General features: G+C 48.4%; 8 protein-coding genes across 8 annotated transcripts; 3 read left to right on the forward strand and 5 right to left on the reverse strand.

Annotated features, from left to right (window-relative positions):
- Positions 1 to 1,902: 1,902 nt before the first annotated feature.
- On the forward strand, positions 1,903 to 6,401 carry BDR25DRAFT_303198 (uncharacterized protein). Its single transcript, XM_033689960.1, has 3 exons — positions 1,903 to 3,533; positions 3,672 to 4,624; positions 4,695 to 6,401. The coding sequence occupies exons 1-3, from the start codon at positions 2,396 to 2,398 to the stop codon at positions 6,384 to 6,386; spliced, it is 3,783 nt and encodes a 1,260-aa protein (XP_033548641.1). The 5' UTR covers positions 1,903 to 2,395; the 3' UTR covers positions 6,387 to 6,401.
- A 1,919-nt stretch (positions 6,402 to 8,320) lies between these two features.
- Positions 8,321 to 9,176, forward strand: BDR25DRAFT_313685 (uncharacterized protein; the record flags this gene model as incomplete). The annotated part of the gene is made up of 4 exons (XM_033691398.1): positions 8,321 to 8,499; positions 8,561 to 8,610; positions 8,747 to 8,856; positions 8,910 to 9,176. The coding sequence occupies 4 exons, from the start codon at positions 8,321 to 8,323 to the stop codon at positions 9,174 to 9,176; spliced, it is 606 nt and encodes a 201-aa protein (XP_033548642.1).
- A 694-nt stretch (positions 9,177 to 9,870) lies between these two features.
- On the forward strand, positions 9,871 to 10,987 carry BDR25DRAFT_367665 (uncharacterized protein). Its single transcript, XM_033697014.1, has 4 exons — positions 9,871 to 10,018; positions 10,083 to 10,206; positions 10,258 to 10,361; positions 10,435 to 10,987. Exons 1-4 carry the CDS (start codon positions 9,910 to 9,912, stop codon positions 10,581 to 10,583), a joined length of 486 nt encoding a protein of 161 aa, XP_033548643.1. The 5' UTR covers positions 9,871 to 9,909; the 3' UTR covers positions 10,584 to 10,987.
- Positions 10,988 to 12,766: 1,779 nt separating this feature from the next.
- BDR25DRAFT_303199 (3-keto-steroid reductase) lies at positions 12,767 to 14,286 on the reverse strand. The gene is made up of 2 exons (XM_033689961.1): positions 14,195 to 14,286; positions 12,767 to 14,144 (listed from the first exon to the last, which is right to left on the reverse strand). Exons 1-2 carry the CDS (start codon positions 14,260 to 14,262, stop codon positions 12,827 to 12,829), a joined length of 1,386 nt encoding a protein of 461 aa, XP_033548644.1. The 5' UTR covers positions 14,263 to 14,286; the 3' UTR covers positions 12,767 to 12,826.
- Positions 14,287 to 14,400: 114 nt separating this feature from the next.
- BDR25DRAFT_23037 (uncharacterized protein) lies at positions 14,401 to 14,903 on the reverse strand. Its single transcript, XM_033685338.1, has one exon. It carries the CDS (start codon positions 14,800 to 14,802, stop codon positions 14,539 to 14,541), a length of 264 nt encoding a protein of 87 aa, XP_033548645.1. The 5' UTR covers positions 14,803 to 14,903; the 3' UTR covers positions 14,401 to 14,538.
- A 4,403-nt stretch (positions 14,904 to 19,306) lies between these two features.
- Positions 19,307 to 19,543, reverse strand: BDR25DRAFT_222602 (uncharacterized protein; the record flags this gene model as incomplete). The annotated part of the gene is made up of 2 exons (XM_033685069.1): positions 19,307 to 19,367; positions 19,428 to 19,543. 2 exons carry the CDS (start codon positions 19,541 to 19,543, stop codon positions 19,307 to 19,309), a joined length of 177 nt encoding a protein of 58 aa, XP_033548646.1.
- A 2,499-nt stretch (positions 19,544 to 22,042) lies between these two features.
- BDR25DRAFT_333815 (glycerol kinase) lies at positions 22,043 to 24,224 on the reverse strand. Its single transcript, XM_033692877.1, has 3 exons — positions 23,665 to 24,224; positions 22,449 to 23,610; positions 22,043 to 22,382 (listed from the first exon to the last, which is right to left on the reverse strand). The coding sequence occupies exons 1-3, from the start codon at positions 23,892 to 23,894 to the stop codon at positions 22,119 to 22,121; spliced, it is 1,656 nt and encodes a 551-aa protein (XP_033548647.1). The 5' UTR covers positions 23,895 to 24,224; the 3' UTR covers positions 22,043 to 22,118.
- A 227-nt stretch (positions 24,225 to 24,451) lies between these two features.
- On the reverse strand, positions 24,452 to 26,171 carry BDR25DRAFT_260358 (uncharacterized protein). Its single transcript, XM_033686643.1, has 3 exons — positions 25,517 to 26,171; positions 25,242 to 25,463; positions 24,452 to 25,191 (listed from the first exon to the last, which is right to left on the reverse strand). The coding sequence occupies exons 1-3, from the start codon at positions 25,886 to 25,888 to the stop codon at positions 24,724 to 24,726; spliced, it is 1,062 nt and encodes a 353-aa protein (XP_033548648.1). The 5' UTR covers positions 25,889 to 26,171; the 3' UTR covers positions 24,452 to 24,723.
- Between the last annotated feature and the right edge of the window lie 333 nt (positions 26,172 to 26,504).

The following is a 26,504-nucleotide window of genomic DNA, read 5'->3' on the forward strand; positions in this document are numbered from 1 at the left end:
TTTATAGTAAACATCTTTACTATGTTGTACACACACTATAGACTATTATTAATATTAGTTGTATACTAATTATAGAGTTCTAGTTCTTTTATTAAATAAAGGAGCATTAAGTAAAACTACACTATAGCTAACTAAATAAATATACACTTATTAATAAATATAACTATCTTAGAGATCTCTTTAAGATTAGCACACTTACTTAAGACACTTTTTTTTAAGAAAAAATAAAGACTATTTTATAAGTTAACTTTACTTTATAGTAAAAAAACTACTAAAATAGTAACATTAAAGTAATTAACTAACATGCAGATAACCTTAGTCTAGTACATATAGCAGCCTAGCAGACAGAAACTAGTGTAGTGTAAGACTGCATCCTCTATAGTACTGTTTAATATAGTAGAATAGGTAAACTAGACAACATCTTTTTAAAGTATAACTTATAGTTAACTTAGCATTATAAATGTAAGTTAAAACTTCTTTTAGTCTAATATAAAATAACATTTATTAATAGCTACTAATTTAATTTAAGACTATAACTCTAGATTTTTTAAAATGTCCTAAAAAGCTCTACTAGAAGCCTACTTTAGCTTTATAAGTAGATAAGTAAATTTTTTATTAATAATTTAAGTAAATAGTCTCTACTAACTAGCTCTACTTTATGCATTAATAATGCATAGCTTAAATCTTTTTAGTTATTATATATTATCTAGCTGCTTATTTTTAAGCTTATTTAGTAAAATAATCTAGATAGTAATTTTAGCAGTTAACACTAAATAAGTGTAAAAGATTATGCTCTTACTAAAACTAGTCTAAGTAATTAAAAAAGTATTTTTATAATTAAATATTAGTTACTTTAAGGTATAAACTTACTTATTACATAGTAATAGGCTACTGTTATTAGCGCTTATTATCCTTCCTTTATAAAAGATCTATATAAGACATGTGTAGAGAACATCTTTTTAGAATTTAATATTATAGACATCTTTAGCTACTAAGATAAGGCTAGGAAGATCCTTTAACTTTATAAATAAGATAAGATTAATCTAAAGCTAAAGGCTTAAAGAAATAAAGCTTTAACTTATTATATTTAAAGCATTTTAATGTTCTTACTTCTTTTTACTTCTTTACTATTTTAAATGCTTATCTTTTTTTTTTTTAACTTTTTTTTTTGCTATACTTTAGAAGTTTTTAGAAGTCTCTAGAAGTCTCTAGAAGTTCTTAGAAGTTTCTAGAAGTTCCTAGAAGTTCCTAGAAGTTTTTTAAAGGTGTAGGATCCCTAACGCCCTTCTTATTAACTAGGTTATATAATGTAGTAGTTAAGCGTAGGTGTACTAATAACTATAACTGCACACTTACGCCTGTTTACACTAAAGTTTTAATTACAGAAGGTAATAAAAAAAGTATGTATGCCTTAGCTTCTGCAGTTATAAAGGGATACAACGCGTAGTGTTAATAAGAGTAATAGAATAGAGATAGACAGTTAATAGCTAAAACACATAACATGTTAAAAATGTGTTTAATAATGTACTTTACTCTTTAAACAGTGTTAGATATGTTTTAAAATGTGCTTATTATAAAAATAAATACCTCTGTTTTTAATTACATTAAACATTTTAATAGATACTAATGCTAGTGTAGTGCTATTGCATAATTTAATAGATTTATAAACTAAGATACATATAAACTTACTTTATTTCTTCTTAGACGCTCTATAGATAATTTTATACATTATTAGTAATTAGCCTTTAATTAGCCTAGAAGACCCTAGAAGTTTTAATTAGCTTAGAAGTCTTAGAAGTTTTGTCTAATCTAAAATGGTATTAGCGCAAAATCATCTGTGGGGCGGCTGACTTGTGAGATAACCTGCCTCCGATCTACCCTTCCCCAACTTCCGCTGCATGCTATCTCTTCAGTTCTGCGACAAAACTTTGAGCTCGAAATTCTACCCCTCATATTAATATCTTGCCTAGACATCGGCCAGGAGTTGTCATGGGACACGTTCCAGATGGAGTTCTCGCCCCCACACCTCGGTGGAAACCTTCCCATCCCAAGGCTTTTCAGGGTCACCAAGAGACTGGGTTGGGCGAAGTGCAGCGTTAGAAGGCCGGCCGTCAGCTCAATAAGGACTGGTACTCCCATGGAAAAGCAAACTTCCCCGGGCCACTCAAGCCACTGACAGTCGGAGTCGCTCTGGATTGCATATCAACTTCCGCAAAGGTCGTGGCTGAGCTGAGCTTAAGCCTGAGCCTGTGTCATTGGTGGCGCCATGGGGTTTTGGTGTCGGGCGAGGCTGAACCTCAGCCTTGGACAAACCATAAGAACCTCCCCAGGTCGCAATGGCTTTTGAGTAGCTCACAACTCGCATTTAGGGGCCTTAAGGGAAACAGCCCACATCATGGCACCCGGTGACGTGAATGCTGCCTTGCTTCCGCTCCATTCGTCCCGTACAGAGTCTCCTGAGCCTTTGTCACCAACACTCCCTCCGGAACAAGGATCACTTAATCCGCCTTCTCGAAGGAGAAGACGTCATTCGAGAGGGCAGTATGCTTATTCAACTATTGAGGAATCACGTTCAAGGACACCAAGCCCCTCTCCACCTACGGCAACTCAGCCTAGTGAACCAACAATACTTTCAACTGAGAACCCTCCTTCTAACCAGCCGTCCGGTTCGGCCCAAGACGATGGACATTCGGCGGTGAATCTAGATCCCACTCCAGAAGGTCCTGCAGAGGCTTTGCTTCCCAAGAAGCCCAAACCCGCAGATGTCATCATATACAGATATGAAAACGACGCTTGTGTCGGGGATGGTATGCATTTGAAAACCGTGGACGATGTGAGAGCATTTTTGGAAAGTCTTTCATCTGCGCACCTTTCGTCAACAGATTTCCTACTACTTATCGAGGACATTTCGAACGACGTGATCCAAACACTCGCCGACAATCTGGACTTCAACCCAAGCACCGTGACCGAGCATGTCAAAGGGAGAGTAAATGACGATGGAAGCGAGAAAAGGAAGAGCGGGCTTCACGTTGATAAAATTCAATCGACGTTGTTTGACCATATTACCAGAAGAGACAACCAGGAGTCACTCACTTGGTGGAAGCTATTCTCACACTCCCGGACAGGCTACACGCGCGAAAAGGAAGCCTTAGATGTATGTGGCGCTGACACCAGAAAAATGACTGTACCGCACTTCGAAGTTCATATCTCCGATACCTTCCGAGATACTGCGCCGGCTGAGATGGACATCCGGGTAAGGAGTGTAGCTACTACTGTCAAGACACAGTGGCAGAAACAAAAAGAGATGGCGAGTCGAAAGAAATCCAAGGAGGCCCCTTTATCGAAGGAACATAATCTCGGTTTAACCGCCGAACGATCCCACCCAGAACAGCGCTCTCGGAAAGTTCACAAACTCGATGCAAAAACATACAGGCCACATCAGGTCATTACTGAGGTCAAGAAGGACACGTGGGGCGCTGCTGCTGAGGAACGCATCACGTTTACCAAACTTGAGCGTGAGGGATCAAGATTCTGTGAGTGTTCCTGCCTCCAGTGCTCATAGAATTATGTACCTCGTGCTTCCCCAGCATCCATATCAGGATGATCAGTCAGCCTTTTGGGTACAGCTGTGCCAGCATAATCTACTATTTAGCATCTAACTTTTTGGACAGATATATTACTATTCGACAAACCTCGAGGCATCCGCCAGTATACCCAAAAGGTCAGCGTCAATGACATGGAAGATCAGTCTGGAAGTATTTTGAGCAAGTTCCTGGCTCGCGATGTCCGGTCAGAAGTGACCATTAAATCGGAAAAGGCAGGAGATGTTTTCTCAACCTTCCTCTCCGACAAGACCATCACCAAGAGGAGCCGTCCAGGGAAATCACGCGCTCGGTCACAGACTCGCAGACTCTCAGCCATTACTAGCACAGGCGAAGTCGAGAAGACAACTGAAGTACACCCGCTACCAACTTCAACCAGAGAACGTTTTCTCACTCAAGCTCAACGGGAAGGCCTTTTTGGTCGCCAAAAATCCCGCCTCGAAGGACGAGACAATATCGTGCGCAAGGCCAAACTCGCATTTTCAGCCATGATTGCTCAGGATTGGAACCTTGTATTGTCGCAGATGAGCCTGACACTGGACGAAATCGATACGAAGATGTCTGACAACATTATGCTTCAAGAAAATGCCCTCGCATGGAGGCGATTGCTATGTTCTTGGCGTGTGAGCCTTGTCGAATACGCCACGCGAATTGAGGAGAGCAAGCAAGTCCTGCGAGCGCAGATGAGCGTCAGGATGCAGCCAAGCAGCTCTACCTTAGTAGGCACTGCATCCACCATTGAAATTTCTCGACGGCCAACACCATCAAACATTGAAGACGTAGCAAATCGATCTCTTGAAGATGTTCAGTCGATTTTGTACCTTTACCAGGTCCTTACGGATGGCGTCCGCAAAATCGAGCAACGCGTTGACCGATCCTTTCAAGCTATCATGTCATCCATGTCCATCATTGAGAGCGAGCGTGCCATCACCCAGGGTGTAGCAATTGCGCGGTTAACTGAATTGGCATTCATCTTCATTCCCTTGAGCTTTGCTGCCGCTTTCTTCTCTATGCAAGTCAAGGTTCGTTCTACGCTTCCCTCTCTCCTTCTAGTATGCTTATTTGTGCAAATCTAACTATCCATTTGCATAGGACTTTGCAGGAAACAACCAACCTCGCCTGAGACACTTCTTTGCTCTAGGTATCGCTTTGATCTTCTCGCTATATTGCTTGAGAGCCTTTATACGTTCCACCATGCTTGCAACATTTGTTCGCAACATGGAGAGGAAAATAAGGGAAACCAGTAGGGTTCCCGGTACTGAAGACATACCAGCGCGAGTTGTTGTATCCTTTGCATGGCAACAACTTGGTGTCCTGTCCCGGACGCTTCTGCTAGTTGTCCCATTTTTCATCATCGCTTTGGTCTTGATCGCGACTTTGAGTCATCACAAGGTGTTCAAAGCCCTTGGTAGCGTCCTACTGGTTATCGGAACAATCACCATGATTGCTTATATTTTCGGTGGTCGATATCTTGCCTCGTTCCGCACTTCCATAATTCTGGTCTGGATACTATCTCTCCTTGGAGCTGGCCTTGGTGGGGAAACCTCCCCGAATCCTGCAGTTATGGGAACTATATGCACTATAGTCACAACCGTGTGTGTGATTGCTTTAGCTGTTATTCCCCAGGACTTTACTTACGACCCAGATCTACTCGCAATGCGGATTTTGGCACCTTTGTGGGTACTCGAACTTCCGATTGCAATCCTATGTCATTATTATCAGTCTTCAAAGTGGGCACCATACCAACTTTCGCTGGGAATCATGCCATTTGTACTGTTATTTGGAATCCTTTCATCCTGGCTATACAATCGATCCTTCAGATGGATTCCGCAAACCCTCGGGGTTGGTGCTGTGACTTTAGGCATTCCATTATCACTCGTTTGGTCATACTGGCCGCTTCGAAACCCTGGTGCTCCCTTATATGGCCAGCTTTTGGTCACATGTTTCTCGGTTGCTGTCTTCATCTGGATTCTAGCCCTCTGCTTTGAGGATGATGTTGATGATACCACCTTCCTGGCCGCTTACTTAGCAGTATTAGTTGGCCTCCCACTCATCATGGCCTGGAGCTACAAATCATCCCATGGCACCCAGCTTCCTCTCTATGGCCAACTCTTAGTCACACTAGCAGCTGTAGGCCTGCTTTCGTGGACCCCTTATCTCTATATGCACTTAGATCTCAAAAAGAAGAAGGCGTGGCTCACAACTTATGCCACTGCTCTGGTTGGAGCGCCGATGGTCATGGTCTGGTGTTATGCTCCTTCACATGGCGACAGAATCCCTTTATACGCAAAACTTATCGTCACTGTAGCGAGTATCGTAGTTTGCTCTGCTGCTTATCAGTTCACTATTTATCGTCGACTAACTGAACAGTCCATCTTTCTTGGTCTCCTTCTAGGGCTAGTAGGAATCCCAACCATCGTCGTCTGGGCCGTTCTTCCCCAGACCGGAACTCCCTTCCCTCTATACGGCAAAATTTGTGTCACCCTTGGATCTATAATTGTTCTTTGCTTCGTCGTCCGTCTCATCAACCCCTTTGCAAAGGACCAGGACTGGAGGGTTCTTTCGTGGCTTGTGAGCGGGATGACGCTTGCGGCGTGGATACCGACTATTGTTTGGACCATCGATACGAAGGCTTTGGAGCCTATTCGTCGAAGCAGGGCAATTATGATTCATGTTACTTGGACGTCGATTTTGTTTTGGCTAATTGTGTGGCCATTTGTATGGCATTATGGATTTTCTCTTACTCGAGTGAGGAGGTCAAGGAGGAGCGTGAGGTCGCCATAAGGAGGTATATTTGTATAAGAGTCTGTTGATAACATCTGCAATGAGTGTGATTTTCAATTCATCGCAATTTAGAAGCTATCCAACTGGGTTCAACGACAGACGGAACAGGTAGAGAGACTTTGGGGATAGTCATCCGATTAGGCGGCATCGGACTCTACGCCTAGTCGCTCTCAGGTCAGACGTCTTCCTTTTGCCAGCGTATACTGATGCCAGCTCTTCGTCGAGAGTGCACTGACTGCGGCCCCTTCAAAACGCTAACCCGAGTCTGCGCTTGACGCTAGCTCACGCAAGATCAACTCTTAGTTTCTTCAATCTTCTACTACTTCACGCTAGCTCTCTCACAGGGTACCTTTTTAAACCTTGTATCTTGAACTTGATACCCTTCCTTACTGCTCTTCTTTCTTCAACACTCTTCTGATTGATGCTAGGTTTCTCGCTACGTACTAATATAAACTTAGCTTCCATCCCGCCTCTCCACCACTTTTCCACTTCTTAACCTTTGACCTTAGTCTAACTCTCTTCTTCTAGCATCTCTCCCCCGATACCTTCCGTCAACCTCCCTCGCCTCACTGCTTACCCGCACATGGTTTCAGCTCTGCGGCAATTGCCCATAACTAGGTCCTTTCCATCTCGCATCTACCTAAGCCGACCAGCTCGTTTCAGTAAGCAGCTTACATGTACTCGTGAGTCCTTGTCTGGACCCTCACATCTACCAGCTTTTATAGGCCTTGACCCTCCTTCACTTAAAGTAAACATGTTTGCTCACTTTAGCAGGAGAAGACTCTATGTCGCTGTTTGAGCCGGCAGACGACTACAATCCGAAACAGAACAAGGATGAGGTCATCCAAGTCGAGTCAAGTAAGAAGGTTCCTTCGCTAGACGAGAAAGCTACCACTTCCACAGCCCCAGAAATGGCAATGGTGCCTCGCAATCCAGGAACAGACCATGACAATAGCGAATTATCAGTTGTCCAACAGGAGCCTCCGCAAGAATCTAGTACCATTCCAGTGCATGTTCTTGTCCTTCGGGAGATAAAGGCAGATGGAGACCTCAAAGTCGTTAAAATAAAGTTGGACGGTTCTGGAGTTGGCAGTCCATCTGATCCCAGAGCCTCAATTGCGCCTCAGAAGAGAAAGGGTTTATAGGCCTCCTCCCTGTTGTTGAATATAATTACTGACCATTCCCAGCGTCTGAGGTAGGTCTCGAAATCGCTGAAGCTGATAGCGATGACGAAGATGACCCGGACTATGAGGGTGGTGTTCCTCCTCATGGCCCAGCTAAGGAGACTCGCTTGCGATTGCCTATCTATCATCCATGGATTGACCGGAGACGTGGCTCAGTGACTCCTTGGCGCATTCTCGAAGTTCATCAACGACAGCGGATACATGGGCAATGAGGCGAGACATATACAAGAAGAGATTAAAGCCCACTCAAAGATTTCTTATGGCGATAAGATTCTGGTTGGCTTGGTTGGCGATGCTGGTGCTGGCAAGTCTTCAGTCATCAACTCTCTCTTAGGAATCGCGGACCTAACGCTCGAGGTAAATTCTCCCCCTTTCATTCTATGAGCATATTACTGGTTGAAACTTTTAGGCTAACGAAAGCGACAGTTGTACATACGTAGTGATCGAATTCGTTCAAGGCTCCCCTACACAGAAGAAGCCATTCGCTGCAGAAATTGAGCTCTTCTGTCCGGAGCTATTCCAAACGATAGTAACTGGATTATTTTCTCAGTAGTTCGAGAATAATCGCAAGCTGGAACGATATCCGGACGAATATGGAGATGCGGAGAGCGGTACAGCGAGAACAGCACGGGAATGTCTGCAGCAGCTTTTTGCTGACCAAGAAGAATTGGCCGACAACGACACTGCAGAAAAATTCATGTCCACGGCCAAGTCGCCAGATGATCAAAGAATACTGATCAAATTACTGAGATGGACTTCGGAGATGTTGGCTTACTTAAACCCTCAAAGCGAAAAGTCAATCACCAGAGTCCAGCACAGCTGGAGATCTTGTTGAACAGATCCTCCCTTTTACGAGAACGTATGAGAACGCGAGTTTCAAGGGGCAAGCCTCTTCGATTCTCTCCATGGCCCTTTGTGAGAGTCGTTCGGTGAGCCAGAATATGGCTCACGATTCTTTCTGTACCAATACTAAGCAAATTTCGGAATTAGTCTTGATAATGGAATTCTAGAGCAAGGTGTCATCTTTGCAGACCTGCCAGGTACGGATAGACCCAAGCCCAATTGACATTCTAATCCCTATGCTAGCCTAACGGCCGCAAGGGCTTTCGGATATCAATCACTTTCGAGTAGACTCTGCTAATCGTCACTTGCAAATGTGTGATATTACAATGGTAGTTTCACCCATTGACAGACCTGAGAAGAGTGCTGCGTTCAAACGACAATATAGTGAGACATATCGAAGGAGGAGAAGTGGGAGTGTAGTTCTAGTGCTCACTCGATCTGATGTAAGTTCTACATCAGCATTTCTATTAATGCAGTAGCTAATCTAACTACACAGACCCTTAGTTCTGAAGCGAAAAATACCTTTAAGCTCGAAGCACAGGATGAGGAACGGTTGGATCTTATCGAGCAGAGCATCTTGTCTTTCAAGAACATGTCCGAGCTGAAGGGGAAGGAAATAGAGAAGAGCAAGGCCTTGGGCAAGAAGCAGAAGACTTCGAGACTCCGAAGCAAAAGCAGAAGGTCATGTAAGACACCAGTCCAACTAAAGCCGGTAGTATGGATCCTAACTCTTAGTTCGCAGGAACCGCGTGAGGGCGCTTAAAGCAGAGTAAGGACAAAAAACCTAATGATTAGTCAGGTTTGTTAACATATGACTAGAAAACTGGAGTTGAAGATTGTCGCAAAGTCGCAAATGCCACTATGCAAAATTACCAACTCGATACCAAGGACGAAAAGCGAGTTCCCGTCTTTTGCGTCTCCAACAAAGACTGCATGGGCTACATTCGCGGAGGGGAGAGTGTAGATCCCTCGAAAATGAGTCTCGAAGAAACCCAAGTTCCGCTCATGAGAGCACATATATACGCCAGACCATCCGAGGGAAAATTCGCCACACTGGACCATTTCCGCCGAACATCTTTACCAGCCCTCCTGAACATTATACAGATGCATGCAGCACTACCATGCTCGCTCGCAAGGACCATCTGGTAGGAATTGTCAATGAAGCTAAGAAGGTAAATGGGTAGCCTACATTATGCTAGCAACATTTTAGCAAATTAGTAACATATCCCTTTAGGAAACGGAGATAGCATTTAAGAACATGGTGAAGAGATTCCACAAAAATGACATTATGGAGCTAGTGAATGAACTCTCCCTAGATCCACGGAACTCATTGCAGTGGATTTTTTCTGCGGACAGCACGACCTTTGTGCCAGAAGTTCGCAAAATTCTCACCGCAAGGTCACCGGGCTTTCATCCGCCATGGTGGAGACTGGAAGACACAGAACATCCCCCTGGCTAGCTGGAATGAGGAGCTTCTTAGTTCGGCTAAAGACGGTATGGACGATCTCTTCGCTGAGGTCCTCGATGAGGGCTGCGAAAATTTCAAGGCCGAGATGGTACAGGCGATTAAGGAAGTAATGAACAAGCTGAATGCCATTTTACGAAGTAAGATTTCCTCATTCACTACAAGAGCCATGACCAGCAACGTTCTCTAATCGTTACTTCTTAGATGACCCTCAAGTTCTCGTGTGCAACACCTACAAAGAATGTTTCCCTGACAATCTAGGCCATTATGAGACAGAAATCGCCAGGCTGGTAGACCAACTCTTAGAGTCGCTCTTGACAGACTTTAGGTATGTCAAACCCCATTATTAACAAGTGATTCCACTGCTAGCCTCAAGAAGGGAAATACACCAAAAGGCAGCAATACATGGTACAGGTCACTACTTCACAGTTTCCATGCACGACATCTATGAAAATTGCGATAGCGAGAGGCCTCTAACAAAAGGTACCACACGCGACGCTCCACCTACCACCCATTCCATCACTTTTCCCACACAAGCTAATCACTTACCCACCAGGCAAAACGCTCCATAAATGCCGAACCGAACTGTTCGAAGCCGGGGCGTGTGATCCCAACGGCCCCTTCCGTGGTATCCCGGAAGGGGTCGAAGTCAGCATGATTCAGGCTCTGAACCAAAACGGCGGCGTCCTACAAACCACATTCTAGACATCCTAAATAAGATCCAGAAGGATTTCGAGAACATGGCGAGAAAGAAGGATAGCGATACACCAGAGGGAAAGAAGTTCCGGAAGGAGTTGCATGAGTTGGTAGATGAGGCAAGGGGGATTTTGAAGGGACCTATAATGGAGTGTCTGGAGCTTTGTCGCCAGTACGACAAAGTGGGCGTGAGATCGACTGCGAGATCGCATAGTTGATGAGAAAATTCTAGCGCGTAATGTAAGCAAATGGCTATCTGATTGCGGATTGGCTGATATTTGGGGCTCTTATGCTGGACTTGGTCCGTCTCGTATAGCCTACGACAACCTTTGATATTACTTTTTTCGGATTGGCCGACTTCTAGGCCGTGGCAAATTTTCATTCCTTCCTTGGTTTAGGGTTTGGGAGTATTTTTCAGGGATTGAGATTATATCCTTCTTTCATATCTAGTTTGGAGTCCATTTCTATTTACGGAGAGGGCTCTTCTTTGGGCTTCTTAGCATCTATTCACAACCGAGAATTTCAGTGCGGTTATGAATGACGGTAGAAATTACCGCTGCAAATAGACTTAGTGATTTCTCTAGCCAAGCGTCTATATATTTCAAGATGATGTGATCCTTGTTCTCCAATCTTTCCATGTTCTTCAGCATATCCAAGTGTTCCTTAAGAGTATCCCAATCCCACAAATGTCCTTGGCTTTTAATCGCGGTTCTTACTAGCAGAATTTCCAAGCAGGCACAGCCAATCCATCATCTTTAGATCCTACCACGGAATACTTAACCCCTTTCTAAAATCCTTTCATAGAGCCCTAATACTTGCGCTTTCATATGCCATTCATTCGCTCATGTGACTAGTACAAGCTCACCGAACAGAACCCTTTCTCAAGTTGACAGACAGACAGTCTCTCAGACCGTAGTAGCGAGCCCCGCATCCTATATCTTATCTCCTAACGTGGATCAGGGCAAGGTAATCCAATACAGGAACATGCACACTAGTAGCCTTCTCCCGATTTCTAGCAAGAGGTGTAACAAATAGACTCTACTTTAATTATGTTTCAGGCTACGTGATAACATGCTATATAAGCGCAGCATTAGCGACAAGCGCTTAATGCACACCCAGACTTGAGAATCTTCCACCCCTCTCAACCCTTGTACGGTCCTAAAACAGATCTCTCAGAAATGGAGCAAGTAGGCTACGACTCCCACAAGGCATGATTTGAAAACTTGGGCTCTTACCCACTTGTCCAGCAGGACTTGTGCGAAACTAAAGAGATGTATACTTATTGAAATTGTCATCACATGACATCGTATTTCTGAGGATGAGTAGAGAAGTGCTTCGGCTTCATTCTTGACATATCTCTTATCTAATCTGATCGATCAGTTGTGGAACCACAGCGCAATACCCAGACATGGTATGATTATGGGATGGATCTATATACTTAAACTAGATGCGCGTGATGTTATACGGTATCTTACGCCCTGACGTGACATACTACAGGGGATATCAGGACAGAGTTTTGGATCCTATCGAAACCCTTCCTGATTCTAGCAGGAGGGATAACTGATAGACTGCACCCTAATGATGTTCCACGTTTTGTGACAACATGTACTCTACTCCGAAAGAAAATAACATCCAGGCTTGTCAAAGAAGTCTATTCCCTCGTCGTACAGCGTCCGGGTACGGCGTCCGGGCACAGCGCACTGCGCGCGTACTCACGGACACGAACATGCACATATGCACGTACATGCGCATCACCTCACCCCCACTGGTACACAGACACGTAGCCGAGGTCCCAGATACACATGTGTGTTGTAACACATGCAGGGAACGTACGCAGGTGGCATCTTAAAACTGTACCGGGCTCCGGGATCGGAAGTTAGGAGAAGCATCCTCTTGAACATTGCACCGGTGGCGTCAAATGTAATACTAAAATGGCATTTATCCAGTAGAATTCAATAGATCTCGAAGGGGTACACAGATTCGGATATTTGAGAATCTGCCGTTACGTACGAGTGCCGCGATCCCGTTTCCCGCTGCTTGGGGCTGCCGATCGGGGGACATAGGAGTCAAGCGTGGTACGAAAGTCGAGGTACCGTGACCAAGGTGTACTTCTGTCTGTCCCCGATCTGACCCATACCTTACCGAAGCACATTGTCAGGCATATGATACGATCACGTGCAGCGGGGACACTGTACCAGGCCAGATGCAGGATACCCAGCTCTCATCGCTCAAACAGCTCCACTCTACACTCCCTACTCCAGCGGTATCCCCATACCCGCATCGTCGAGCCTCTTCTCCCACTCCTCCCTCAACCTCTCCATCTCTCTCCAACAATTCCTTCCGGTCTCCTCAAACACCTCCCGGTCTTCCTTAGTTAGATCCCTCGCGTAAGGACTCCTACCCTTCCTCCTCCTGCTCTTTCCCCCTTTCTCCACTCCTTCCACCGTCCCACCCCACCCCCATCCCTCTATCTCTGTCCTCTCCACCCGCTCTTGTCCCCACCAATCCGTCGCACTGCCCCACTTTCCGACGCCCTCGCGCGCCTCCATGGTATCGAGCGTGCTTTGTTTGACGAGCGCGAGCCACACCATGGCGCATGCGCCTTTGTAGGCGGTGACGGGATGCCACTGGCTGCCGAGCCAGCGGGCGATGTAGAAGGTGGCGAACATGCAGTAGTCGAGGAGAATGAAGAGGGGCATGATAGACGTGCCGCAGATGCCTGGATGGGCGACGTAGATGCGAGGAGGCGTGGTTGTGGCTGTGAAGGGTGAGGGTGAGGGTAGGGGTGGGAGAGGGGCGCGGAGGTAAGCAGAGACGGTTGGAGCGGTGGATGGGAGGGTTGAGGTAATGCCCATAACATCTGTTAACCGCTTCGAGGACTCATAGGGGTGGCGTGATTCGAGGCTTTGTATATCCTCCAGATCAAGAGAGTGGGTGTAACCTTCTAGACTGCTGACCCAAACCAATCGACCCCTCGTCTGCTCACCGTCATCGTGTTTCGCCAGCAGCGATGCAAGGTAATGCCCCAGCAGATAATGCCCGAAAAAATTTGCACAAAAAACTTCTCCCAGTGGTGGCTCCTTGATCTTCCTCTCGCCATTGCCATCTGTTGGCATCTGGGGTGGTATTTGTGGCTTCGTAACCCAACCAACCCCCGACTTCTTAAACGTCGGCCAAGTAACAGCATTCTTCCAATCCGTAAGCACCGTCCAAACAGCCTTGCCCCAATGCAGTCCCTCCCAGCCACCAATCCCTGCGTTGCAAATCACAACGTCAAGTTTCGGCGTTGTTTCCCTCATCCGTTTCCCAAGTGTCTGCAACGATATTATACTCGTCAGATCGAGAATCTCCTGGCGGAAGTAGACGCGTCGTTCCAGCAGCATGCGGATGCCTGGCATGTTCCCTTCTAGCTTCCGACATGTCTGCTGCAGATGTCGGCGTAGCTGAGCGACTGTGTCATCGCCCTTTCGCTTACTGCGCGTCGTTATTATGAGGACGAGGGATTGCGATTGCGGACGCGTTTGGAGGAATTCGTCGATGAGGCGGCATCCAATGCCCAGACCGAGGCCGCTGTGAATACATCAATTGTGTCCCCTGTCGCTCAATGGCGCGGACTGTACCTGTTGGCGCCCGTGATGAGGACGTAGAAGCCATTCTCAGGCCGAGGAATGTCTTCCAGCAATGGCATCGAGGACGAGTGGGCTGGGTTGTGTTGCTGATTAATGAGGTTGAGAAGGGGATCAAGCTTGCCGAGTTGGGGGTGGAGGGATTTTCGTGGAGCTGGACCAATGGGAATTCACCGCTGAAGTCGACATGAAAGTCACGTTCTACTCGCTCATTTTATTAATTGTTTCCCTACATCCCCAAGGCAGGATACAGCTCAACCGGCATATGGTATCAAGCTCCAGTTCAAGGCAATAAGTCTCGTCCTGTCTCTCAAATTCCCTGCCATACCCTCCAAACCTTATTCCATTCCTGCAAGTTCCATATCTCTCGGTCCTACTTCGCTTCCAAAATCAACGATGCTGTAAATTAATCCCTCCAACCCTCCAAAACCCCCTTCTTTGCTCCCAGGGCCGGGCGACGGGATTTGCAGCGCCAGCGCCAGCACCAGAGGGGTCTCGAACGGTTGCCCGCTGCATAGCATTTGACAAGCATGAGCCCAGCTGCGAGCTAACCCGGCTCTTCCATGGCTCGCACGCGGGATCTCATGGTAGTGTATGTGCATGGTTGCGCGAGCATCGATCCTCGTCCAGCATCTAGGTTGGCGGGGAAGACGGCTGCGACAGACCGGGAAACCGGACTGAGTTCCGCATGAATGGGAGAGTGTGGAGCTGAGCACGATGCTCGTGGTGAAAAAAAGTAGAGGTTGCAAAAAGGACCGAATGGTGAATCTAGGAGTACCTGGGAAGGTGCTGTAGTCGAAGACTTTACGGACCGAACTGCGCCATGCCCAAGATGGCTTGGTCGAGGATCTGGGAGGTGTATATGTTTGATGGAGCTACGGCAGGCACCTTTGGCGGGGGAGGGGAAGAGACTTGGTGTTCAGTATCGTACGATGCTGGCGATCTATGTTTCATTGCTATCTCGTCGGTAGAATACTTCCATCGAAAGTTGATGCTGGATGGGTGTGGGTGGTGAGACATCGAACGTCATCATGGCAGTTGCTGTTCGCAGTCTGATGGAATGGGGATGACGGACTCAACTCCGTAGGTGCCCAGCTGAGCTCTTGGTGGTCCCATTGCCCGAGCGTGTTCTATTGTTTGAAGCGCTGAAGTCGAGGGCTGCGAATCCAATTCGCCGGCAGAAGGCGGTGATGTTGAATTTGAGACTTCCACTAATGCGTGCAATCAGAATCATCACATTACGAGATGTTTCGGAAGAACACCTGCAGCTCATAAATTGAAACATAACGCCGAGGCGGAGAAGAGTCGTCAGCTGTGAGGCAGTGAAGAAGATGCCGCTGGAGCAAATATTCCAAATATCTCCAGCAAGCGTTCAAAGAGGTGGGCAGGAACACCCCAGATGCTGGAGGGCGCTGGAGTTCTTGCAGCCATGGGTATCGGGCCGATGTTTCTCGCACTCTCTCTCTCTCTCATTCTTGCTCTCTGCGAAGTCGGCATCCGATATCATCCAACTCTGACAGCTCGGGCCGACCCGAGTAACCCAACGCCGTGGATCGCTCCAATTACCCAAACGCCGTCCTCCTCAGCCCTCTGCCACAAAACTCGGCTGATGCGGAAAACATCCACCCGCAGAGGTGATGCCACCGGCAATCTTTGACACGCGGCACGCGCAGCTCGGGTAAAAAGCCGGCATCGTGCGAGCGCCCCTTTTACCAGAACCCAGAAGTGCCGTGAGACGGATCGTCCGAACAGGGAACTACCGGCATATGTTCCTCTCCAAAGTTTGGAAAGAATTCCGTCGCCCGCATATGTGAGGCAAATCCTGCGGCGGCACCACCCGGAACAAGAAAATATTGAAACGGCCCCGTTTCGAAGAGAGGGAAGAAAAGCTTCGCTCGCCCTAAAGTGGCCCTTGTTCTCACGGCGAGTCCTCCGAGCCCACTGCTAATCCTTGTGCTGTGTCGCGAGGCTAGCGAAACCCTTGCATCGGAGCTTCGGAGGAACTCCCAACATCCCAAATCCCGGAGAAAAGAGGGAGGCTAACCTGGTGAGGATTGCGGGCTGAGGATCGTGTCTGTTGTGGAAGATAAGCCAGGATTGCCCTGTTCGGGAAAGCTTTATTTCCAGTAACCTCCTGGGACGGCTAAAAAGCTCGTCATCCACATTGCTCAGAGTTTTCGACTTCCCGTTCCCACCCGTACGCTTTGAGCCAGAAAGTAACTTCGGGGAACCACTTCCAGCAGGGGACAACGCTGGAAGCTAGACGATAGTTACAGACTAGACACAAACACACACGCTACAGTCAGCAGGAGCAGCACCTAGCTGAACCTGCTCAGCCTGTCCGCAAGGCCCGACTGACTCTCAGGTCTCCGTTTCCTCTCCTCGCGTAGTTAAACTTTCGGTGATATCTCGAACCTATTCGCACACAAGTCTTGGCTCGATGCTGTAAATGTATTCGCTGGTTACGATTGACGACGTGCGAGATCACGGATGTGAAGAACCGAGATCAGCAGCAGAGTGTCCAGGGTCTTTCTTATCCATGTGATCAGTGTTGAGTATTGTGGGTTTAGTGTTGTCGAGCATGACTGCAGGTGTATCAGTCTGTTGAGTCGGAACGCAGGTACCGGACCACATGAGTGACGGGAGATCGCAAGGAAGCTGAGCGTCAGCACGAGCAGCACGACTACCCACCCACTTTCCTCCACTCCGCTCCGCCCACTGCCTCCCCTCAAGCAACAGGCATCGCTTACGGAAATATCACGAGCCGAATTGCGCAAATCCTCAAGGCCTTCTCACGCGATAATTCCCAGATAACAGACTGACGCTGCCCTCAGGACCCACCTGAATTGTGATCTTCGCTCTCCCTTACTCTCGGTTCGCTCACGAGTCAATCACTTCAGGGCTGTTTCGCTTCCAGCTCGTTGACAACGTGGCCTCCGAGTTCCAGAAGACTTCTAGTCGGTAGCAGTGTCGCCGCAAGCGATTCTCCAGCTGAATCCTTCCCGTTTACCGAACATGATCCGAAATCGCCCCGGGGGTTTATATATCTACCCTCCTGAACGGTGAGTTAGTGGGAAAGGGCTGGCTGACTGGACATCTCAAAGCCATGGATGCGCAGTACCACGTGGAAGCCACAAACCAAGGCCCACCCACATGCACACTGCAAGCATTGTGGACAAGCTGAACCATGCCACGGAAGGCTAAAGTCAGGCCCGCACCGTCCAAATAAGAGACAGCGTGTCTGCATTGCCATACGTGAACGGTTTCTGCGCCAGCGCCACAAGTCGGAAAACAGGCGTATCCCCGATGGCTTCGCACTCCCCAATGCCATGTCTTCCGAGGGAAGGAATTAGAAAAATCTCCTGCTGGTGGCGTATAGATGCTGCAGCGATCGATTCGCTCGGCTGGGCGAGCTGAGTTCTACTGTATCCTTGTGCCTGTTCGGAACTCACGTGCGAGGCATTTTTGTATAGTGAGGCAAGTGATGGCGACAGCCATGATTCAACTCGAAATGCGGTGAGTTTCGAGCCTGATACAGACCAGGACTTGGAGGTACCCATGATATGCTCCAAAGAGGAGCCACCCCATGGGGCAAGGCGTCCAAAATCCAGACATCTCAGCACTGACAGGACTGACCCAATTACCCATTTCGTGGCTTTCACTCCCATTGGCCGATATAAGCACATATTTCTGGCTCATGCGTTTGTATTACAGGCACATGGATGGCAGGAAGGATGCTGCTACACTTCTGCATGTTTGAATAGATGGACCCGACAGTTGGCGACAAGACCTCCGGATGCCGGCCTGCGAAATTGCAACGGCGTTCGCATCCGATTCCGATTGCATGACGGACGGAGGTCGCGACGTTATAATATTGCTGTGAGCATTATATTATACCTTTTGTCTGGTATGGTATTGTCAAGCAGCGGGTCGCTCCGATGACGGCCCGGAAGGATTATGTATGCGTACTCCCAAAGGAGAGGGGTAAGTGTACGGGTACGAGCAGTGGTGCTGCCCATGTCACGAAACTGGATGCTTTCTCCTATCTCTCCCACTCTCTATCCTTCTATCCATGGCTGATTGAAGTACCAAACTCACCTGTATGCAACAATCGGATCATGGTGCCAATGCAGACAGAGAACTCGGAAATTGTGCTTCCGTAACCCCCCGGAATTCTTATCTGTACGCAGCCAAATTTGAGGTTGTTTGGCCTGGGGATTTCTGAGGGGGAATATCTTGTATTTCGAACCTGCAATATCGGACCCCTAATAAGCCTGCGGCAAAGCTAGCTAGCTGTCAACGCCACCAAAACTTTGCACTATCCATGATATGCAGGGAGAGTACATCGATGTTGAGGGTCCGGCCTGAATGCGGGAAAAGTCACACAGGTGGTGTGCCAGCGAGCGGAGTTTTGTCCGCCACCGCCGTTGGCGCGCTGTACAACCGGGTGACGTGCGATCATGACGCCGCAAGGCCTGGGTTCGCCCATCTCGTTTGCAAACACTCCTCTTCCACTCCATCTCCGCTGAAATCCTGGTGCAAGATTCGGGGCATGTCCGGTGACTTTTGGCTTCGAGTGGAAGAAAACGCGTTAGGTGAGGTTGAAGAGCGCCCTGCATTAAGTTGCAGCATGCGTCCTGCAGTCGGATCGACCAACAAGAATGCCTGGGACTGCAGCGCCGCACATTAGCGATCAAGTTCGGCTGGACTGGCGGTGCCTCGGAACAAATGCAAAACGATGGAACAGGAACGCAACGCCATACACTGTGCAACATAACATGCAACATAGCATCTCCAGAACAAACAGCAACTGACTCTGACTCTGGATATAATACAATTTTTGACTATAAAGATCACAGCCAGATTGATAGACTGGCAGTACAGATTTTGCAAACTTTTCGAATCCTTAGGTCCGGGGGTATTATGCTAACTCTTTAAATCCTGCTGGTTGATGACAGATAACACCGTGCCGTACCGTACGCCTTGCTTAAAAGTACGATTGATGGATACGATAATATAGACGAAGAAGGAATGGAAGGTCGAATTTACTTTGCTCTGCCCGCAGAGCCCTTGCAGTCACCTTTGGTCAAATTAGATTAGCTGGCGCTATGCAATGCTGGGAGAGGACATCTTGGACGGACCGCAATTTTCGTCGAGTCGGTATTCTCTGTAAGCCGTGTTAGTGTTATTTCTATGGCATAGTAGTGGTTGATAGGGGCCTTCTAACATTGCGACCACGTTGGGTTGGCACCGTTTCTGCGTCTCCTGATATCTTGTACACCACGCTCTCACTGTGTAGCGGAGATGGGAACACTTGTAGTGTACTTGGGTATAATCACACATGCTGGTTGCGAACGATTGAAAGGCTAGCAGTGAAGACGTTGGTAATGTACTGTATGTAGGTAATGACAAAAAGAAAAGGTACTATGGAATATGGTGAGGGTGCAACGATGACTTGGACTTGACTGGCTGGACGCTTTAGCTTCTTTTTTCTTTTTTAAAATGATCGGAGGGAGACGTTCATGGCGTGTCGGACCGTTCCTTATGAATGTAGTTCCGCAGAAAGCAATGGTAAAGGTGACAGCGAATGAGGTCTCTGCGATGCATGTCCCCAGCAGGCTGAACCGAGTCCCTGGTGCTTCTACAAAGCTGGTCCTGTAACAAGTGCTTGCACTGATTCCTCAGCACTACGAGAGCCGCGTCCCGGACGTCCGACTGGTCAAGCACTTGAGCAGAATGTGGTAGGCCTGTTTGAAGTGTGTCCATTTTGAGCGACGTGCGGATCCAGCGGTCCTGAAGTGTACAGGGACAGTCGACTAAGGTGCTTGGGTGTAAAGAAAAAAAAAAGATGAGGTGACAAACTGGAGTAGATGTGGCAGGGTTCTGGTAGGCGGAGCGCAAATGGGGATGGGCCATGAATGGATGGGAGTGTGGCATCACTCGCCTCGCTGCTAGCTGCAACTTGCACCAGCCGGCCCTACTGATCTGCGGCCACGGTTCCACGTTCACTACAAAATATGGTGCACATGTGTGGGTCCGGAGGCCCAAGTGGGGTGAGGCTCCAAGGATCTGTTAACCAGGGGTTCCTGCACACCTCTTGACTGTTTAAACGGCCATGCAGCTTAGCACAGCTGTTAATTTGTAGCCGTCAAAACAGTGCTGATTCAGGCCATCATCACCCGCACGAACCCTCGCGACGAGAGCCCCTCTGAAACGCCTTTCGGTGACGAGGGGCAATATTCGCCGAGCCCTGCACCGAAGCCGCTTCCCCGTGGCGTTGCTCGGACATTTCACCATCACCACTCTTCATCAAGTCAAGAAGAGGTTGCGCAATTCGAGTAGCTGAGCGGGACCCGTTCCGACCAGAGGATGGGCTTCCGGCGGACCCACCTGCAGAACATGAGTGACACTTGTCGAATCATGCTGGTGAACAAGAGTTAGGCTTGCTGATTCCTGGGTCCGTTGTAACCATTGCTGGCGTAAGTGAGCATCTCTGGCTCTCCCGCGCTGTGGGCTCGGAATGTCTGGTCATCTATGACCTGCACTGTGATCGGGCATTCCAAGGGTGCTTAATGTTTGGGGTAGATATAGTTGACTGCACTCTCGAACGCATTCACTATCCGCCTCGTGGTGGTCGAGTTCAAATAAATGAAAGGAACGTGCACACCGCAGGAGAGCATAATAAAAGTCCAGCTTTCGCGTTTTGCTCAGGCCTCACGCAGATATAACCAACCGGTTCCTCGGTTCCTGCACGGCATGAGTCGCTTTCCGCACATAGCACGGTAAAATGCCCAGTGAAATGACAGGACACCATGCGGACCGGAAGGTCTGTCAAACGCGTGGCTGCCCGTGGTCCTGGACCCGTGGGGTCGCATCCTTATTTCCACGCCTCCTGGTCTCCCTTATAGAGCATTGAGTAAAGGACGTTAGCAGCAACACCCTGATGTGAGAAAGGGCCGAGCCGGACGTGAAGGATGTCTTAGCGGAGATGACGCGAGGGCTTCCAATTTGCTGGCTGAGCTATCCGTAGGTGCATTCTGGAACGCTTTTAGGAGCACGCCATCTAGGTTGAAGCAGGAAGCAGGCACCTCAGGCGATGCATAAGGGGTCCTGGGAACATTGGCCGCTGACCTAGTCTGAGGTGAGTGGATATTCAAGCAGGTCCCTACACCGCTCTCTTGTGCTCTTCCCCGACAACCCTCCATTATTGATATCAACGATCATCAATACCACGCGTCTCGTCACGCGGCCAAACCGTTCAAGGCCGGAAAGTTCTCAGCGGATATGTCAAGGCGACTTTCACGTCTAGAGTGTGGTAGCTCCTAACATCATCCGGCCAATCCTGGCATGTTGGTACTCACCGAAGCGTCTCGATATTTCCTGCCTACCTGGTCAGCTGAACAGGCAGAAACATGATTCTCACCGGCCATGGCCCATAGCTGGGCCCAACGACATGGCAAGTGCCGTATAATTATTGAAAGGCTCCCGGTCGTCAACGCTCACAAATTCAGCCTGAAAGAGGGCATGTAACGTAGAAGATAACGAGCTCTAACAGGAAAGCCGTAGAGCAGGGCTTTGGCTTCGATGTTGGACTGTTCGCTGTGCCCCGCATCGTGGAAATCGATCCTTCCCGCCAGCAGAAGAACGATAGAACAACAACATTAGCGAGCCTATTACCAGGAGACGCCAGGGTATATAAATTCTTGTGTAGGGTAGTACCGGCTGAGCAGTACTTCAGTTGGTTGTCGGTCGCCTCTGCCGCGACTTTCCTCGACTGCTTTAACAGCCATTATCCGCTCAAGTCAGAAGCGGGACCATCTTCGTATAAGAACGTTATCGCCCGGGTACCGCGGAGAGGAATGAAGCCAATGGAAAAGACGCAAGCGGCCATATTGAGCTATATAACACGTCAATTATATCAAAAATCCCCATTCGCCTCATCAGTGTCAAGCCAACCCCGACACATTTCCACAGCTCGTCCCCACTTTTTGAACATCTTAGCGCTCTCTTCCTTGGAGATATTCGGTTCGAATATCATGCGGTCCTTCTGGTTGATATCTTTTAGCTCGTCGAATTCTTTCCATATGTCAACGGCGAAGCCTGCTGCGATGGCAGCCCCCAATGACGTCGTCTCGCGCATAGCCGGGCGATCCACAGGAATGCCGATAATGTTGGCTTGAGTCTAGATTCGTTGAGCTTGCGACAAACCTCCTCACAGGGGTCAAGAACAGGTTATATGTGGACTTACCTGCATACACAAATTGGAGTTGCTCATACCCCCGTCCACTGCAAGCTCGGCAAGCTTATGACCACTATCACGCTCCATGGCATCGAGGATAGCTTTCGTTTGGAAGCAGGTAGCCTCCAGTGTCGCCCGGGCAATATGTCCTCGCTCAGTATGTTGCGTGATTCCAAATATTGTCCCTTTGGCATCATCAATCCAATATGGTGCAAAAAGACCACTGAAAGCAGTGACGAAGACACAGCCTCCATTGTCTTCTACAGTCGCTGCGAGGTCACTGATTTTGTGAGAATGGGTGATGAAACCCATATTGTTCATCAAAAACTTCACACCACTGCCCGCGACAGCAATGCTGCCTTCAAGTGCATAGACGGGCCTACGCTTGCCACCAAAGTCGTACGCAATAGTAGCGAGGAGGCCATGTTGGGAGATTACAGGCTTTTCGCCTACGTTATAAAGCAGGAAGCACCCTGTTCCATATGTATTCTTTGCAGAGCCAGGAGAGAAGCCTTGCTGACCAACAAGTGCTGCAGATTGATCTCCCAGACATCCTGCAATGCGAATGCCCTTCAATGGGCCATAGGTCAGGGAACCAAACGCATCCGGAGACGACGATGATACGATCTTTGGTAGATTGATCTTGGTGCGATCCACGTCGAAGAAATCCAGGAGCAAATCGTCATACTGAACTGTGTGCAGATTCATGAACATGGTTCGGGATGCGTTTGTGGCATCCGTGACATGGACGTCATTCTCCTTTCCGCCGTTCAGGTTGTACAGGAGCCAGCTGTCGACGGTCCCAAATGACAGGCGCCCATCGTCATAGGCCTTTCGAACAACATCCACGTGCTTCAGAAGCCATACGAGCTTGACGGAAGACGGGTAGGTCGAGAGCGGAAGACCACATATATCCTGTAGCTCATCGGAACCATCCTTGCCCTTCAATTCTCGTACTAATCCCTTGGTTCTAGTATCGGGCCAGGCGATTGCATTATGGAGCGGTTCTCCTGTCTTGGTGTCCCACACCACAGTGGTTTCGCGCTGGTTCGTGATGCCCACGGCCTTGATGTCCGCAATATTATTACCCTGGTCAATAAAAGTCTGTGTAGCTTTCTCTATGCATTGCTCGACGGATACCATTATCTCCTTGGGGTCATGTTCATGCCACCTGCATACATTTAGTGAGCGTCGCAAGCCACAGCTATAGCTTGACAATACTCACCCTGACTGGGGATACTTTTGAGAGAATTCAATTTGATGCTGTGCGACGGGCTGCCCGGTCCCATCAAAAATGATAAAGCGAGTACTAGTCGTCCCCTGATCAATGGACCCAATGTAAAACTTCGTCAGCTTCTTTTCGTTCGGTTGCGTTCCTCGAGACGCGTCGGCCGTCTGCTCTTTCGCAACTGGCTGCGGGTCTGCGCCCGCCACTGAGCTCTTTTCCATTGACATTCTCCCTCTTACGATTCTCTCTCGTTCAAAAGTCACGGAAGATTTAATATGGAAAGAGGGAAACCCAGCTAAGTGTTTCCGAAGGGGTTGGCAGGGTGAAATCGCACCAGGGACGTGTTTGTATGTCTCTGATGACGTCGGTTTGTGGAGTCTAATGTTCACGCGAGCCCCCAAAGCCGAGTCTCAGGGAGCGAAGAAGAGACTGGAAGCTGTTGAACGAGAGAGCCGCGACGAGATCATGATGTAAAAAAGTGGTATGGGACACGGAAACGATCAGCGAGTGTGGGGAGGCTTGTTTTGCTCTATCACGTTGTCTTGTGAAAATGACAGTGAGGGGTGTTTGCGGGAAAAAGCGGGGGAGGGGAAGCCCAAGTACCAAAGTACCCAACGCATGAAGCCCAGGCAGGGTCATGTGCGTTCCAACATTTTATGTCTCAGCTCCTCCCTAGGACACTATATAGGGAGAGTTATCCTGGTGTTAACATCATTCATAAGCTGAGTGCGGACCCAGACTTCCATTTGTGTGCACCATCTCACCAATCCGATGCGAAATTTGCAAGGTCAGACTGATGAAACATTGTCATAATGGAGTACAGTATCATACAGAAAACGCCTACACAGGCCTACCATTAGAGTAGTCGCACGAAAAAGATGATTTGGTGGCAGAGTGCTCGGCATTCTGAGAAAAGGACCCGAACTGAAAAGAAACCATGGAATGCTAAAAGCCCTTCCGGAGGAATGGCCAATAAACGCCACCAATCAATTTGCGGAAACCACCGGTAGACATTAGACGCAAAGGATTTCCTAAGGTCGTCTAGTCGAATGCATCTTACTCGCTCTTTTCTGCTTCTTTAACGCTGTCATCGCCTCCCTTAGTCGCCTCGGCCTCTTGCCGCGCTCTAATACCCTCTTCCTCCTTAGCTAGTGTTTCTTGAGCCGATTCTCTCAGTGCAGTCAGTCTGTCCACTGCGCCTGGCAGTCTTCCGACTCGATCGGATACCTCACCTCTTCCAATGAGACTAACCACGATACTGGCGCCGACAATGAACGTCAACACGAAGCGGTAGATGGCATACCAGGGTGGAGTCCAGCCTCGGTAAGACGCCCTAGTGTCAGCGTAGTAAAGCAAGACAAAAGCTCCAAATTGGGTGATCAGGGCATATTCCACTGGCATGAGCACTGTCGGCCACGCTACAGCTGGAGCAACAACCCCAATGGCGTAGCGTCTGTAGCCGTGATGTCCACCGTACCCAGCAAATTCAAGGCCCCAATGGATGGCACCGAGGAAGGAAAGGATCTGCAAGGTTTTCAATTGATGGCTTCTTCTTGGGCCTTGGCTACACTCACCACGGCGCCATATCCAATCTGCAAAGGCTCCAAGACATGCAGGAAAGTCTCCGCAGTGGCAGAAGACATGAGGGACCCAAGTCCACCAACGGAATGGTTAATCTCCCAAGCACAATAGACGGTTGAAAGAGATGTCGCAAGATAGGGAAGGACTCCAGCAAGGCCAATGAGGTAAGCCTGGCGCGGTACCTCGGACAGATTGAATGTCTCTTTGATCGTGTTCTAGAGTTCGAATTCGTCAGCCAATGGTAAGGGCGCTAATGCGTTGTACGTACCAAGTCATGTTTGACACCGCCCATCGTGTCAGCATCGGGCGCCGTGGCAGGTGCTCCTCCAACTTCACCGAGCACGAGGTGAATTGTAGAAGTAGCCGAGACTTGCTCAGGCTTTGGTTCGATTCTTTCGTGAGAATACCGATTTTCAGCTTCTTTGTTAATCTTCGCGGCTAATTTTCGACGGAGAACTGCGGTTTGTATGGGTTTGAATTGAACCATTGGGTTTATCGAAGGGCGTTGGAAGCTCAAAGAGCTGAATTTTGTGGTCCGTTGTGCTTGAGACGCTGATCGGTTAAGGAGACTTCTAGCTGGACATGCTGCAGGGGTAGCAATTGACCTCAAGGCCAAGCGTGATGCTCTGGCGCGAAGCATATTGCAAACCCAAAGTTTGAAGGAGCTTGCAGCGACAATGAAAAAAAGAACGATACAATTATGGTTGCAATTGATGGATTGCAATTGATAATTTACAAAGGTGCGAATGAGTTGAGAGGAGGGAAAGCCGCCCGAGGATATGGAATGCTTAGGAAAGGATGGTTGACAGGGAGCTCAACCAAGCTCCCCGCTCTTGCTGTCAAGGTTGGAGCTGTATGTGCACGACACCATGACGTCACTAGGCACAGAACAAGGATTGAGGCTTCTGATTGAGCACTGCATTGGGAGCATAAAGAATTTGTATTGACAGAAATTTAACAGAAGTTAAAAGAGATAGGAAAGATGAAGAGTACTTAGTTCTTATATCTATGAATAATGCACAGCTCGCAGGACGGCAAAAAAGAGATGGCACAGCTACGTCTACTATGTCAGAGTTTGCATCCAACCTTGGAGGCAATCGCCACCCCAGTGCCGTGATGCACGATGCTTCATGGCGCGCACGGGCGAAAGATTTAGTAGGACAGCCACCTTTCAGTATTTAGAAAGGAAGCGCATATGCAGTTGAAGACCAGTGGGCTATGTCTCGTCTTTCGGCGGAATTGGTGGAGGCTGTAAA

Source organism: Lindgomyces ingoldianus (assembly GCF_010093535.1).
Source record: "Lindgomyces ingoldianus strain ATCC 200398 unplaced genomic scaffold BDR25scaffold_13, whole genome shotgun sequence".
Lineage (NCBI taxonomy): Eukaryota > Fungi > Ascomycota > Dothideomycetes > Pleosporales > Lindgomycetaceae > Lindgomyces > Lindgomyces ingoldianus.

Bases quoted from the DNA above. Each gene is read 5' to 3' on its own strand.
- BDR25DRAFT_303198 (XM_033689960.1), top strand. From the start codon at position 2,396: ATGGCACCCGGTGACGTGAATGCTGCCTTGCTTCCGCTCCATTCGTCC. The intron at 3,534-3,671 runs GTGAGTGTTCCT...CTTTTTGGACAG, and splicing joins GCGTGAGGGATCAAGATTCT to ATATATTACTATTCGACAAA. The intron at 4,625-4,694 runs GTTCGTTCTACG...CCATTTGCATAG, and splicing joins TCTTCTCTATGCAAGTCAAG to GACTTTGCAGGAAACAACCA.
- BDR25DRAFT_367665 (XM_033697014.1), top strand. From the start codon at position 9,910: ATGGACGATCTCTTCGCTGAGGTCCTCGATGAGGGCTGCGAAAATTTC. The intron at 10,019-10,082 runs GTAAGATTTCCT...GTTACTTCTTAG, and splicing joins GCTGAATGCCATTTTACGAA to ATGACCCTCAAGTTCTCGTG. The intron at 10,362-10,434 runs GTACCACACGCG...CTTACCCACCAG, and splicing joins CGAGAGGCCTCTAACAAAAG to GCAAAACGCTCCATAAATGC.
- BDR25DRAFT_303199 (XM_033689961.1), bottom strand. From the start codon at position 14,262: ATGCCATTGCTGGAAGACATTCCTCGGCCTGAGAATGGCTTCTACGTC. The intron at 14,145-14,194 runs GTACAGTCCGCG...ATGTATTCACAG, and splicing joins CTCATCACGGGCGCCAACAG to CGGCCTCGGTCTGGGCATTG.
- BDR25DRAFT_23037 (XM_033685338.1), bottom strand. From the start codon at position 14,802: ATGCACATACACTACCATGAGATCCCGCGTGCGAGCCATGGAAGAGCC.
- BDR25DRAFT_333815 (XM_033692877.1), bottom strand. From the start codon at position 23,894: ATGTCAATGGAAAAGAGCTCAGTGGCGGGCGCAGACCCGCAGCCAGTT. The intron at 23,611-23,664 runs GTGAGTATTGTC...AAATGTATGCAG, and splicing joins CAAAAGTATCCCCAGTCAGG to GTGGCATGAACATGACCCCA. The intron at 22,383-22,448 runs GTAAGTCCACAT...CAACGAATCTAG, and splicing joins ACTCCAATTTGTGTATGCAG to ACTCAAGCCAACATTATCGG.
- BDR25DRAFT_260358 (XM_033686643.1), bottom strand. From the start codon at position 25,888: ATGCTTCGCGCCAGAGCATCACGCTTGGCCTTGAGGTCAATTGCTACC. The intron at 25,464-25,516 runs GTACGTACAACG...TTCGAACTCTAG, and splicing joins GCGGTGTCAAACATGACTTG to AACACGATCAAAGAGACATT. The intron at 25,192-25,241 runs GTGAGTGTAGCC...AAAACCTTGCAG, and splicing joins AGATTGGATATGGCGCCGTG to ATCCTTTCCTTCCTCGGTGC.